Source organism: Protopterus annectens, chromosome 8.part0 (assembly GCF_019279795.1).
Source record: "Protopterus annectens isolate FY-2018-M chromosome 8.part0, PAN1.0, whole genome shotgun sequence".
Lineage (NCBI taxonomy): Eukaryota > Metazoa > Chordata > Ceratodontiformes > Protopteridae > Protopterus > Protopterus annectens.
Window position 1 is genome coordinate 1287655448 of NC_056741.1, and position 15815 is coordinate 1287671262.

A 15815-nucleotide genomic window follows, 5' to 3' on the forward strand; every position below is an offset into this window, starting at 1 on the left:
ACATCAGCAAATTGGCAATATCTTTTGCATCAGAGTAGGTGTTGCCATTTAGAATAAGCTCTAGGTATTGTTGGGTATTGTACCTTAGTTTCATAGGTTCATAGGTTCATAGGTTGGTACTAGGCTATCAGCCCTAGGGCCTATACAAGCCTAGCCATAACAATTCCCTGGCTATTTCTTCCCACATTATTTACTTTCCTGGACCCCTGTCTAGCAGGGCGACTGACGTGATCCCTGGGGTGAATTTCCTTTCTCCCATCCAATCGTCAAGGTTCCTCTTGAAGAGGTCCAAAGAGGCACTCTGCTTGACATGTATGGGCAATCTATTCCTGAGTCTGGGGAGTCTCTGGGTCAGGAACCTATCCCTCCAGCATGTTTTGTTTATTGTGATGACAAGGTTTAGATCCCTGGAGCGTGGAGCTCTGAGGGATTGGGATTTCTTTAAGTGTAGCATGTCCAACAGCTCTGGGTTTGACATGGACTTGTATGTTAAGCAGAGATCGCCTCTGAGTAGACGATATGTGACAGAGTATAGCTGGAGTTTTTTAAGGCGGTCAGCGTAGGGCATCTGCTTGAGGCCTGTGATTCTTTTAGTGAGGTATTTCTGAGGCCTTTCCAGTTGTTGCAGATGTCTTGAGAGGTACATACCAAATGGGGTGTTGTATTCTATAATGGGTCTAATGAGGGATGAGTACAGTGGGACAATGACCTCCTTTTTTCTGGATGAAAAGCCCTTCGTGATGAGGTGTGCCACATAGAAGGATTTCCTGACTGTTGTGGCGATGTGGTTATCGAAGGTGAGACCACTGTCCACCTGTGTCCCTAAGTCTCTTATCACACTTTCTGTGTTTAGTGTACTGCCACCTATATGGTAATTCATGGATACATGTTTTTCCCAAAGGGATAACAATACATTTCTTGGCATTGAGCTTGAGCCCATGGCTCTGGCACCAAGCATCTGTTTCTGTAAGGCCCTTTTGTAGAGTATCCACATCATTTGGGGATTCAGTAATGGCTCCCAGTTTGCAGTCATCTGCAAACTTTGTTAGCCAGAGTCCCTTAGTGTTGACCTGTACTTCAGAGAAGTAGATGCCAAACAAGAGCGACCCCAGGACTGAACCCTGAGGTACTCCACTTGTCACTTGTCTGGAGCTGGATTTGGAGTTGGCTACTTTTACAGTGTGGGTTCTATCAGTAAGCCATTTAGCAACCCATTGGGTGACATAGGGATTAATGCCCAACTTAGTAAGTTTATCTATGATTCCAGAGTGGGGGATGGTGTCAAAGGCCTTCGCAAGGTCTAGATAGACTGTGTGGACCACCTTACCCTTGTCCATGGCTCTGGAGACTGATTCAAAGAAGTCAATCAGGTTCAGGAGACAAGATCGGCACTTCACAAACCCAAACTGGGTGGGGTCCAGTGTTTGAAGGTTACCAATGTCTTTGTTTATAAGTTCCATGATAATACGTTCCATGGCCTTGCAGATAAGGCTTGTCAGACTGATGGGACGGTAGTTTCCGGGATCCAAGGTGGATCCCCCCTTGTGGATTGGGATAACTGTAGCTCTGCGCCACTCAGTGGGCACGAAACCTGAGGTGAGGCTATGATTAAACATGACACTTAGGTGAGGTGCCATTTCATATTGTAGTTCATGTAGTATACAGCCCGGGATGTCATCTGGTCCCATGGATGCTGTATTCTTGGCTTTAGAGAGTGCGTTTTGTACCTGCGTGGCCGTTATTACTGGAATTTGGCAATCTTCCGGTATTGAGATGGGCCATTTAGGGGGTGAGAGGGGGGTGAAGTTGGCACTGAATTGATCTGCCAGGATATTGGCAATATCCTTCGGATCAGTATATTTAATGCCATTCTGTTTTAGCTCAGAGCAGATCTGAGCATTGCCATTTAGATTCTTGACATAGTTATAGAATGCTTTGTGGTTGTCTTTGGAATCTTTGGCAATTTTATTTTCGTAACTAGCTTTGGAGGATTTTATGAGGCATCTCAGTTTCTTACTGAGGCTAGTAAGGGAGTTTTTTGCATCCTGGGATTTTCCTCTTTTCTACAAAAGTTTCTTCCTTTTGTTGTAAAGTTTGTTTATGGCAGGGGACCACCAGATTGGCTTCCTTTCTTTGGATGAAAGCATTTTGGTTCTATTTGGGATGGCACGATTCATGCATGAGTGGATGTGCTCGTACAGTGCCTTTGTGTATGATCCGGCAGTTGAACCTTCAGTTCCTGTCTGCATGGGTGTCATGAAGTTTTTCACTTCTGACTTGAGTAGCATGAAGTTGGCTTTGGAGAAGTTTTTTATGGTGGTTTCTTTACTGGGGGGTGGGGGTGGGATGTGGATGTTAAGGGTGATTAGCTTATGGTCAGACCTGACTAACAAGGGGGTGAACATAGGTATGGAGCATTGATTTCCCATGTTGGTAATGACCAGGTCTAGGATACTGGAGCCCCTGGTGGGACTATGGATTAGTTGATCCAGGGCATTGAAATTTATGAATTCCAAGAACCGTTGCGTAAAGGTGTTGGGACATGAGTAGTTTTCCCAGTTAATGGCAGGGTAGTTAAAATCACCCAGTATTAGGGTGTTTGGTTCTATCTTAATATTTTCCAGTATGTTTAGAAAGGTGTAGTGAGAATCTTGGGGTATGGTGGGGGATCTGTAGCAAGCTACAATTTGGATTGCAGTCTTACCTAGTGTTAGTTGCACTTGGAGAATTTCAGACACATTGTGTTGGCCAACTAGCCTGGTGGTGTGAATATCCTTGGTGAATATTGACACTCCTCCACCTTTAGTGTTTTGGTCCTGGTTTGGTGGCCGAAAAGTGTGGTAAGAGTTGTAGCCTGGTATTGCAGGGGTGCTCTCTGGAGCCTTGAACCAGGTCTCAGTTACTGCACAGATATCGATGTTCTCCATTTTTAGGAGTGCCTCGAGAGAGTGCATTTTGAGGTTTAGACTTCTAGCATTGAGTAGCATTACCTTCAGATTGTGCATGCTTGTACCTGTTACGGTGGTGGTTTTGTCCTTTGAAGTTTGCCTAAAAAAGGCACTATAGGGGTGGCAAGAGCCTTAGCAAGTAACCTGAATCCCAGGGGCGACAGGTGCAGACCATCTCTGGCAAAGCATCGTGATCTGTCAATCATGTCATCCCAGGCAGACAGATACTGGATCCCCTTTGAATGACACCATAAGCTTAGCCAATTGTTGAAGTCAATCATTTTATCCTTATATTGTGGTATCATTCTGGGCGAAGGCAGGATACTACTCAGGGCTAGGGTCATACCTACCTGGGCCACATGATCTGAGAGCTCTTCCATGTCTCTTTTCATGTAGTCCAGGGAGGTATGTCTCAAGTCATTCACTCCAACATGGACAATGACAGAGTCATATTTGTACTTGTTGTGGAGTGACTTGAGTGCATGCTTTATGTGGCGGATCCTGGCACCCGACAGGCAGCTGACTGTAATTTTCTCCTTATTCAACCTGGTGAGAGGGACATCAGTGTGCCGGACTATAGAGTCACCTATGACTAAAGTGTTGGGTACATTGTCTTGCCCTAGGGGCTGTTACTGGGTGGCACACTGGTGTTGTGAACTATGTGACACATTGGTTGTGATTGGTGTTTGTTTGCGTTTCAGCTTCAGAGGTCTTTGTTGCTTGGGCAGGTTACAGTTAAGGGACTCTGCATATGTGGATTTAGTGTTGCTATATGTGGGTGTTGGTGGTGCAGGTTTAGAAGGGCTATGTGTTGCTTGAGGTGAAGTGTGGGTGTTAACCTTCTCCTCTTGACTGTTTAGCACAATCTTGGGTGGAGTGAGCTTTGCTTCCATTTTGGCTATGTAAGTGCATCTCTCACAGGTTGTAGTGTTGGGTGGTAGGAGGAGAGGGTTGTCTGTGTACATGAGGCAATTGCTGCATTGCCCCAGTATGCCCAGATTCACCAGGTGGACAGAAGAAATCACCAGAAGCCAACCCTTGGACATGCCTGGTTTGGGGCTTTTTTTTTTCTTTGTAAAGTATAGGAGCTGTTTCCTTAGCAAGGTACTTTGCAATTATAGGTTGTTTAGTGCCTACTATTAATTTCTCCTTGTTAACAAGGAGAGTTCAGTGTTTGTATGAGTTTAAGGCTTCCTAGTGCTTTCCAGCAGGTATTAGAGAAAGTGCTAGTCACAGGGATGCTTAAAGGTAAGATTGAAAAGAATGCACTCTGCAGTGTGCACTAGAAAAGTTAGATGTGAAAGTAGGTAACTTGAGTTTTACCTGTTTAAAAAGATAAGGTTTAGTGGAGAGTTACTATTTTTAAAACAGCAAGATGGATTGAAAGGGGTGGTCACTTTTGTATTTTGGTACTATGAAATACTGTAGGATGGCCAATAAATTTAAATAATTGAAGGGGTGGGATTTCAAAAATGATGATTTTGTGATTACTCACATAAGCCAGTGAAAGTAGAGAGAAATTAGATATATGGTCAGATTAAGATAAGAGGCGGGCAACTAGAAAGACAAATTCTGCCTGACTCAGAACAGAGAGAGCTGTGGTCTCTTTTGAAGTTTTAATATGCTGTTAAAACAGAATGCAAGCAAAACACAAGGTAAAGAAAACAAACAACAGTATTCAAAATATAGAAAGGCAATACAGTAATACAAAAAATAAAAGCAAACTAACCTTTTCTTCACAGCAAAGTGTAGCAGAGTCAGGATGAGCCTTTCTGGTAAAGCTCTGAAATGTTTTAGTTTACTCCTTAAATAGAAATTTTAGTTCCTAGCTCCACCCCCTCTGTTAACAAGTGATTAACCTTAAGTGACATCTTCTGTCTTATGAATGAGCCGTTAATTAATCAGTTTTTATTTCTGCCTGACCCAGAACAGAGAGAGCTGTGGTCTCTTTTGAAGTTTTAATATGCTGTTAAAACAGAATGCAAGCAAAACACAAGGTAAAGAGAACAAACTACAGTATTCAAAATATAGAAAGGCAATACAGTAATACAAAAAATAAAAGCAAACTAACCTTTCCTTCACAGCAAAGTGTAGCAGAGTCTGGATGAGCCTTTCTGGTAAAGCTCTGAAATGTTTTAGTTTACTCCTTAAATAGAAATTTTAGTTCCTAGCTCCACCCCCTCTGTTAACAAGTGATTAACCTTAAGTGACATCTTCTGTCTTATGAATGAGTCCTTAATTAATCAGTTCTTATTTCTGCCTGACCCAGAACAGAGAGCTGTGGTCTCTTTTGAAGTTTTAATATGCTGTTAAAACAGAATGCAAGCAAAACACAAGGTAAAGAGAACAAACTACAGTATTCAAAATATAGAAAGGCAATACAGTAATACAAAAATAAAAGCAAACTAACCTTTCCTTCACAGCAAAGTGTAGCAGAGTCTGGATGAGCCTTTCTGGTAAAGCTCTGAAATGTTTTAGTTTACTCCTTAAATAGAAATTTTCTGTTAACAAGCAATTAACCTTAAGTGACCTCTTCTGTCTTATGAATGAGTCCTTAATTAATCAGTTCTTATTTCTGCCTGACTCAGAACAGAGAGAGCTGTGGTCTCTTTTGAAGTTTTAATATGCTGTTAAAACAGAATGCAAGCAAAACACAAGGTAAAGAAAACAAACTACAGTATTCAAAATATAGAAAGGCAATACAGTAATACAAAAAATAAAAGCAAACTAACCTTTTCTTCACAGCAAAGTGTAGCAGAGTCGGGATGAGCCTTTCTGGTAAAGCTCTGAAATGTTTTAGTTTACTCCTTAAATAGAAATTTTAGTTCCTAGCTCCACCCCCTCTGTTAACAAGTGATTAACCTTAAGTGACCTCTTCTGTCTTATGAGTGAGTCCTTAATTAATCAGTTCTTATTTCTTCCTGACTCAGAACAGAGAGAGCTGTGGTCTCTTTTGAAGTTTTAATATGCTGTTAAAACAGAATGCAAGCAAAACACAAGGTAAAGAAAACAAACTACAGTATTCAAAATACAGAAAGGCAATACAGTAATACAAAAAATAAAATCAAACTAACCTTTCCTTCACAGCAAAGTGTAGCAGAGTCTGGATGAGCCTTTCTGGTAAAGCTCGGAAATGTTTTAGTTTACTCCTTAAATAGAAATTTTAGTTCCTAGCTCCATCCCCTCTGTTAACAAGTGATTAACCTTAAGTGACCTCTTCTGTCTTATGAATGAGTCCTTAATTAATCAGTTCTTATTTCTGCCTGACCCAGAACAGAGAGAGCTGTGATCTCTTTTGAAGTTTTAATATGCTGTTAAAACAGAATGCAAGCAAAACACAAGGTAAAGAAAACAAACTACAGTATTCAAAATATAGAAAGGCAATACAGTAATACAAAAAATAAAAGCAAACTAACCTTTCTTTCACAGCAAAGTGTAGCAGAGTCTGGATGAGCCTTTCTAGTAAAGTTCTGAAATGTTTTAGTTTACTCCTTAAATAGAAATTTTAGTTCCTAGCTCCACCCCCTCTGTTAACAAGTGATTAACCTTAAGTGACCTCTTCTGTCTTATGAATGAGTCCTTAATTAATCAGTTCTTATTTCTTCCTGTCTCAGAACAGAGAGAGCTGTGGTCTCTTTTGAAGTTTTAACATGCTGTTAAAACAGAATGTAAGCAAAACACAAGGTAAAGAAAACAAACTACAGTATTCAAAATACAGAAAGGCAATACAGCAATACAAAAAAATAAAAGCAAACTAACCTTTCCTTCACAGCAAAGTATAGCAGAGTCTGGATGAGCCTTTCTGTTAAAGCTCTGAAATGTTTTAGTTTACTCCTTAAATAGAAATTTTAGTTCCTAGCTCCACCCCCTCTGTTAACAAGTGATTAATCTTAAGTGACCTCTTCTGTCTTATGAATGAATCCTTAATTAATCAGTTCTTATTTCTGCCTGACCCAGAACAGAGAGAGCTGTGGTCTCTTTTGAAGTTTTAATATGCTGTTAAAACAGAATGCAAGCAAAACACAAGGTAAAGAAAACAAACTACAGTATTCAAAATATAGAAAGGCAATACAGTAATACAAAAAATAAAAGCAAACTAACCTTTCCTTCACAGCAAAGTGTAGCAGAGTCTGGATGAGCCTTTCTGGTAAAGCTCTGAAATATTTTAGTTTACTCCTTAAATAGAAATTTTAGTTCCTAGCTCCACCCCCTCTGTTAACAAGTGATTAACCTTAAGTGACCTCTTCTGTCTTATGAATGAGTCCTTAATTAATCAGTTCTTATTTCTGCCTGACCCAGAACAGAGCGAGCTGTGGTCTCTTTTGAAGTTTTAATATGCTGTTAAAACAGAATGCAAGCAAAACACAAGGTAAAGAGAACAAACTACAGTATTCAAAATATATAAAGGCAATACAGTAATACAAAAAATAAAAGCAAACTAACCTTTCCTTCACAGCAAAGTGTAGCAGAGTCTGGATGAGCCTTTCTGGTAAAGCTCTGAAATGTTTTAGTTTACTCCTTAAATAGAAATTTTAGTTCCTAGCTCCACCCCTCTGTTATCAAGTGATTAACCTTAAGTGACCTCTTCTGTCTTATGAATGAGTCCTTAATTAATCAGTTCTTATTTCTGCCAGACCCAGAACAGAGAGAGCTGTGGTCTCTTTTGAAGTTTTAATATGCTGTTAAAACAGAATGCAAGCAAAACACAAGGTAAAGAAAACAAACTACAGTATTCAAAATATAGAAAGGCAATACAGTAATACAAAAAATAAAAGCAAACTAACCTTTCCTTCACAGCAAAGTGTAGCAGAGTCTGGATGAGCCTTTCTGGTAAAGCTCTGAAATGTTTTAGTTTACTCCTTAAATAGAAATTTTAGTTCCTAGCTCCACCCCCTCTGTTAACAAGTGATTAACCTTAAGTGACCTCTTCTGTCTTATGAATGAGTCCTTAATTAATCAGTTCTTATTTCTGCCTGACTCAGAACAGAGAGAGCTGTGGTCTCTTTTGAAGTTTTAATATGCTGTTAAAACAGAATGCAAGCAAAACACAAGGTAAAGAAAACAAACTACAGTATTTAAAATATAGAAAGGCAATACAGTAATACAAAAAATAAAAGCAAGCTAACCTTTCCTTCACAGCAAAGTGTAGCAGAGTCTGGATGAGCCTTTCTGGTAAAGCTCTAAAATGTTTTACTTTACTCCTTAAATAGAAATTTTAGTTCCTAGCTCCACCCCCTCTGTTAACAAGTGATTAACCTTAAGTGACCTCTTCTGTCTTATGAACGAGTCCTTAATTAATCAGTTCTTATTTCTGCATGACTCAGAACAGAGAGAGCTGTGGTCTCTTTTGATGTTTTAGTATGCTGTTAAAACAGAATGCAAGCAAAACACAAGGTAAAGCAAACAAACTACAGTATTCAAAATATAGAAAGGCAATACAGTAATACAAAAAATAAAAGCAAACTAACCTTTCCTTCAAGAGTCTGGATGAGCCTTTCTGGTAAAGCTCTCAAATGTTTTAGTTTACTCCTTAAATAGAAATTTTAGTTCCTAGCTCCACCCCCTCTGTTAACAAGTGATTAACCTTAAGTGACCTCTTCTGTCTTATGAGTGAGTCCTTAATTAATCAGTTCTTACTTCTGCCTGACTCAGAACAGAGAGAGCTGTGGTCTCTTTTGAAGTTTTAATATGCTGTTAAAACAGAATGCAAGCAAAACACAAGATAAAGAAAACAAACTACAGTATTCAAAATATAGAAAGGCAATACAGTAATACAAAAAATAAAAGCAAACTAACCTTTCCTTCACAGCAAAGTGTAGCAGAGTCTGGATGAGCCTTTCTGGTAAAGCTCTGAAATGTTTTAGTTTACTCCTTAAATAGAAATTTTAGTTCCTAGCTCCATCCCCTCTGTTAACAAATGATTAACCTTAAGTGACCTCTTCTGTCTTATGAGTGAGTCCTTAATTAATCAGTTCTTACTTCTGCCTGACTCAGAACAGAGAGAGCTGTGGTCTCTTTTGAAGTTTTAATATGCTGTTAAAACAGAATGCAAGCAAAACACAAGGTAAAGAAAACAAACTACAGTATTCAAAATATAGAAAGGCAATACAGTAATCCAAAAAATAAAAGCAAACTAACCTTTCCTTCACAGCAAAGTGTAGCAGAGTCTGGATGAGCCTTTCTGGTAAAACAGGATTTTTAGTGATCCTTAATTTTGGAGGCAAACTTAAGTTCATGGGTTTCTTTACTCATCCTTATAGTATTGTTCAATTCCTTAGTGGGTTTTTATTATTATTATTGTTATGGGGAGTTTTGAACCTGTTGTATGTTTTTCTCTTGTTATAAAGTTTATTTATTTTGATGGTTGTTTATGTTGGTGGACAACCAGGGTAGTTTATTTTGAATTTCCCACAAACATGGAACATATTATCATGGAACTTATAAACAAAGACATTGGCAACCTTAAAACTCTGGACTCCACCCAGTTTGTGTTTGTGAAGGGCCGATCTTGTCTCCTGAACCTGATTGACTTCCTCAAATCATCTCCAGAGCCATGGACGAGAGTAAGGCAGTCCACACAGCCTATCTGGACCTCGCCAAGGCCTTTGACACCATCCCCCACTCTGGAATCATAGATAAACTTTCTAAGCTGGGCATTAATCCCTACATCACTTGATGGGTTGCCAACTGGCTTACTGACAGAACCCACACTGTAAAAGTAGCTGACTCCAAATCCAGCTCCAGACAAGTGATAAGTGGAGTACCTCAGGGTTCAGTCCTGGGACCTCTCTTGTTTGGCATCTACTTCTCTGAAGTACAGGCCAACACTAAGGGACTCTGGCTAACAAAGTTTGCAGATGACTGCAAACTGGGAGCCATTATTGAATCCCCAAATTATGTTGATACTCTACAAAAGGGCCTTACAGAAACAGATGCTTGGTGCCAGAGCCATGGACTCAAGCTCAATGCCAAGAAATGTATAGTTATCCCGTTTGGGAAAAAAACATGTATCCGTGAATTACAACATAGGTGGCAGTACACTAAACACCGAATGTGTGATAAGAGACTTAGGGACACAGGTGGACAGTGATCTCACCTTCAATAACCACATCGCCACAACAGTCAGGAAATCCTTCTATGTGGCACACCTCATCACTAAGGACTTTTCATCCAGGAAAAAGGAGATCATTGTCCCATTGTACTCATCCCTCATTAGACCTATTATAGAATACAATGCCCCATTTGGTATGTACCTCTCAAGACATCTGCAACAACTGGAAAGGCCGCAGAAGTACCTCACTAAAAGAATCACAGGCCTAAAGCAGATGCCCTATACTGACCACCTTAAAAAAATCCAGCTATACTCTGTCGCATATCGTCTACGCCAAAGTGATCTCTGCTTAACATACAAGGCCATGTCAAACCCAGAGTTGTTGGACATGCTACACTTAAAGAAATACCAATCCCTCAGAGCCACACGCTCCAGGGATCTAAACCTTCTCATCACAATAAACAAAACATGCTGGAGGGATAGGTTCCTGACCCAGAGACTCCCCAGACTCTGGAACAGACTGCCCATACATGTCAAGCAGAGTGCTTCTTTGGCTCTCTTCAAAAGGAACCTTGATGATTGGATGGGAGAAAGGAAATTCACCCTGGGGATCACATTAGTCACCCTGCTAGACAGGGGTCCAGGGAAGTAAATAGTGTGGGAAGAAATAGCCAGGGAATTGTTATGGCTAGGCTTGTATAGGCCCTAGGGTCGATAGCCTAGTACCAACCTATGAACAATGTTGCCACAAGTGGCAACCAACCTGAAAGCCTAAGTGATCACCAGCAATGCTACATAATCAGCAGTGGCGGCTCATGCTACTGGACTGCAGGACTGCAGCCCTCTCAGCAAAAAGATTCAAGTGTGGACATTTTACATTCAATAAAAAAAATATATATATATTTAAATATTTTGTTTGTTTGTTGTTTGTTGTGCTCTAAGCGAGTCTGACCAACTCGCAAAGTCCTGGAACATGAACTGCGCATGCTCGTTGAGTTCCATTTTTATTTATTTATTTTTTTTATTAGCATTTCTGTTAATCTAGACTGCTGTAAAAGCAGTCCAGATTAATGAGAAGGCATCAGTGTGATGCCCAGAAGTCTATGCGGGTTTAACCACACAGTAAAGTAGAAGGGGGGGGTTTGGACTGCCACGTGATGTGGATGGCTGGATGGCTACTGATTGGTACTTGCTCTCTTCTCAAAAAAGAGAGCGAGAATCAATCAGTAGTAGTAGCCTGTAGCACAGTACTTCGATTACTTGCTATGGTGCTCCATTGGTGAATAAACTTTGTTTTTTTCAGCTTGCTTGCCTGTTGCCTTGCTTACGAGCAGTCACCAAGTCAAACAGAGAGGAAAAGAAAGAGTTTCTTTCTTGTGACAGAGATGGACAGTCACTTTTTTAATAAGTGAAGTTATTAGGTAGGTGTCGGGCCCGGCTCTGTACAGATGTCCATGCAATGTTTTTTTTTTTTTTTTTTTTTTTAACAGTACTCTCAAACGCAGTGAAATCTGCACTAGAATCTGTCAGTTCAAAGGTTTTTGTTTATGGTAAGTTTGCTGGGGTTGGGCTGTGTTTGTGTGTGATGGACAGTCTAAGGGCTTAGTAAGATAATGGAGTTAGTGGTGTTTGTGTGTGGGCGAGCATGTGCGAGCATTTCCAAGTTAGGGTAAGAGTAATAGCTAGGTAAGGAGATAGATTTAATGGTGTGTTTGAATGCTTTGCACTGTGTGCATGAGGTGGTCAAATTTAGTAAGTGCTGATGATGTTTGTTGAGAGTGATTATGAGTCTCTGTGCAAGTGTTTGTGTTATAGGTGTAGCGTAAAGGGTTATATTAGGGGATAGAGGAATTGTGCATGTTTGCTACATAGGTACGTATGTCTGAGTATCTTGTGTAGTAGTGTTCTTAGAGAAAGAGATTTTCATAAGTTAATGTGCAGTGTTAGAGTTAGGGACAGGATTAGTATCCATGAGTATGGTGAGGCAGGTAGGCTTGCTCTACTTAAATAAGACCGCTAGAAAAAATAGATGACATTATCTCTTGAAATAAGGTAAACCCCAACCTGTGCACAGTAAAAAATTATGCAAACCTTATTTTACTGCATTCAGCACTGCAGCTCATGTAATAATGCATGATAACATAATTTTTATCAGAAAAGGGTTGACTTATACATAATAATCAGTGCCAAAGCAGCATGTAATGTATTATCAATGCACAAGACTATTATTTCAAATCTGTTTATTATATGTATGCATTTTTGTATTTAAAACATTTTTCTTTTATATTTGAATTTCTTTTCAGTTGTGAAAATAAAACTGCCTTTCTGTACTTCATTTTATAAGAATGCCTATGAATCTGTTTACCATAAGCCTAGCAAGCTTACTGACATTGCAATGTGTATTTTTAAGGAAGTTACAGGAAATAAATCAGTAACTGCTTTAGATAGCTCCATAAAATTATTACTTTTTTATGTGGTGCCCATAAAACTATACATAAGAGCATCTCTGAACATGACTTTATTATTCAGAAAGTGCACGCTGTGCAGTGTCTGTTGCTCTGTGTTTAAGTAGCAATGCTTTAATGACAATCAGGTAAGCTTTTCTGAGATTGTAAGAAGCAAGTAAGCTTTAATAAGCATACTGTTAAAGAATTATCAACATTGAAAGCCTTTTTGTTGTTGCCATGCAGAAAATATTTACATAACTAGATAACGTATAATCCTTAGGTATTGAAATGCACATGACAATATTTGTAATAAAGGACAGGTTACAGTATTGTCATAAGCTCATTACATTTGTTGGAGACTTGCAGTCATCTTTGTAGGCTTTACCTGTAAACTAAACAGAATGCCAATCTATCATGTGTGGTCCATAACCTGTGCAGTAATCCTTTAAGCAATTTATCTTGAGCTTGTTTCTTGTTTTTTGTTCATTTTTTACTTTGATCATGTTTTCCCCATGAAACAAGTAGATTGTTGTTGTCAGGCAGCAGGTCTGTTTTGCATAAGAAACATTTTTACAAGTGAGGGTATCACAGAGATTGCTACTTTCGGCATGTTACTTGGTACTTTTATAAAGCTGAATATAAATTATAATTAGAACTGCAGTGCAAGGAGAAGTGGTTTGAGTTGAGTGCTGCTTGTTTTTTTATACTTGATTGTGAATGGCATTCCAGTAATGTATTTAAAAATGAATTTATTTTTTTATGCCTCACAACTTTTTTGTTTCCATCTAGATATTAAGTAAGCTGTCATGTAGTCAATGCATTGACATTTTTTTTCTTCTACACTTCATTTTGTCTTGATTGGACTCTCACCATGACAGTCTGGCACATAGGGCAGCATATTTAATTAAAGTTCAAGTTTTTGTGGTTTTGAGCATAGCCCACCCCTTTCTAGTTGGTCGCACCCCTTCCTATTGGCCCCACCCATTCAGCTGTCTCCTGCAAATCCTTTGATTTGAAGTCACCAGCCACCACTGATAATCAGACACCACAAGAACCCCACAAGGTTAATCATTAAAACACAGTCAGAAACCTCAGTAACTTCAGTAAAGATACTTTTACTTCCAGCCTGCTCCAGATCATCTGGACTTCACTTAAATCTCTTCCCCTTGATGAAGCAGTGGACCCATTTAATACAATATTTCTAAATATCCTGGAAGAGCAAGCACCATTAAAAAACAATAAAATTAAAACAAGCCAGCCCCTTGATTAACTATAAAAAAAAAAACAAACAAAAAAACAAAACAAAAACAAAGCAACTCATGCAACTTAGAGATAAAGCTTGGAAGTCTTGGCTACAAACCAAGTCGTAAATATTGTACAGCAATAGAGGAAGTTAAGGAATCATAGTAGATCATGCATAAAACAGGACAAAAAAAACGTACTATAGTGACAACCAAAATTCATCATCAAACAATACAAAAAAACTTTTGGAAATTAATAAATAATTAGATAGTTGAACTCCAACTGCAGGATTAATAGGACAAACCAAACTACAGAAAACTCGCCAAGGAACTAGTAGTTCTCAGAAGTATCAAACTATTTATTAAAAAAATATCCAGGATAAAGCACATTTTGTCTTACACATACATAAAACTTCCTCAGATACATCTCCTTGTAATGTCAGAGATCATGGCAATGAAAATTCAGCTGACTGTGACCCTATTCTTGTCCAGCCCAGAGAGTGGAGAATATGTATGTCTAATGACTGCATCATAAATTGTTAAGACTTTTTTGTTAGAGTGACTGGAGGGTGATAGATTGGGGCAGTATGATTCTTGGTGACTTAATGCTGTAGCTGTGCATAGGGAAGATGATCTGGTGGATTTCTATCAGGACTTATTCTGATTAGTTCTAGGAGGTTTTGATGATCTTGTAGTTATAATCCGACAGAAATGCTATGTCTTTTTGGGGAGAGTGGAGCTCTCCATTTGCGGGTGTAAAAGTAAAAGGATGGAAAAAGATTTCCAAATCTGTAGGGTATAACCATTAAATATTAATCTAGGAGAGTGCCATTCTTTTACTATCTTCTTTTCATAAAGTTTCACTTAAGATCAATGCAAAAAGTAGCCCCAAAATTAAACCCAAAACGAATTTGGTTGCCCGAAATGAACTAAAACAAAGTGCTGACACAGCTACCAAAGGAAAAAAGAAAGTGACCACAAAGTCAGATAAATATTAGCGCTTTCTTCCACTTTATTATCACGTGGACTTCTTCAGAAAAAAAGAAGTCCACGTGATAATAAAGTGGAAGAAAGTGCTAATATTTATCTGACTTTGTGGTCACTTTCTTTTTTCCTTTGGTAGCTGTGTCAGCACTTTGTTTTAGCCCCAAAATTAATTTAGATCTTCAGAGCTGGAGCTGGCAGCTCCCTGTGCCTTCAGTAACCACCTAGTAACCTATGCATTCTCACTGATACATCGCTGTTTTGTAAAGTAATATGTCTCTCCTCCCTCATGTTAAGTTACTGAGAAGTCAGCCAGGTCTCTGGAAATTTGACTTCAAAGTAGGCAGTGGGATCAGTTGCTTCATGTATGCTGAATAGGAAAAAGATTCTGGCACTTACAGATAGACATGTCCTCGCAGCAGTCGAAAACTCCAGAGCTCCATTTACTTGACTGGCTTGAAGCAGTGATGGTACTAACTTCAGGCTGACTGGAAATAATATGTCCTTGATAAGCCATTTTTGACCCTAGAGAAGTCAAATGAAGATTAGTCTAGTTCAGAAGAACACAAACTAAGGCAACTATTTAACACAAAAGACTGATTTTGTCTCTGTTTTACTTCAAGAAGCACATAGACTGACAGACGCACATACACATACCACATGGACACACACACACACACACACACACACACACACACACACACACACACACACACACACACACACACACACACTTGCCTGTATAAATATACATATCATGTACAAAAAAATACATCGGATGTCCACGATAAAATTATCACATTAGGGACAGACATGTATTTTAGTGTATTTCATCGAGTACATCTCCCATGATGGATCTGTTTGCCAAAATCTAACTGCACAAAAAGCTATTTATCATCCCTGAGTGAAGCTGTGGCAAGTCCATCACTCCTTATTGTGAGTCTTTGCCCACTGTACCCATTACTTAATATAACAACATCTATATTTACCCACCCTTGCAGGGAAATTGCTGAGTTTGACAAAACTGTCCATAGTTAGAGATGGAAAAAAAATAGCATTGTATACACCTGAATGTGCTAACACTTGTACTGTACACATACACAATGATATATCTATTTTAATTTCGCAAACATATGCACAGAGA

General features: G+C 39.0%; 1 protein-coding gene across 1 annotated transcript in view; it reads right to left on the reverse strand.

Moving 5' to 3' along the window:
• LOC122808462 (cornifelin homolog A-like) overlaps positions 1–15188 on the reverse strand; it is a 187348-nt gene extending 172160 nt beyond the window's left edge. Inside the window, exon 1 of the mRNA XM_044079422.1 lies at positions 15071–15188. Within this exon, the coding sequence (XP_043935357.1) occupies positions 15071–15188 (118 nt within the window). The remainder of the gene's footprint in view (positions 1–15070) is intronic.
• Positions 15189–15815: the final 627 nt, after the last annotated feature.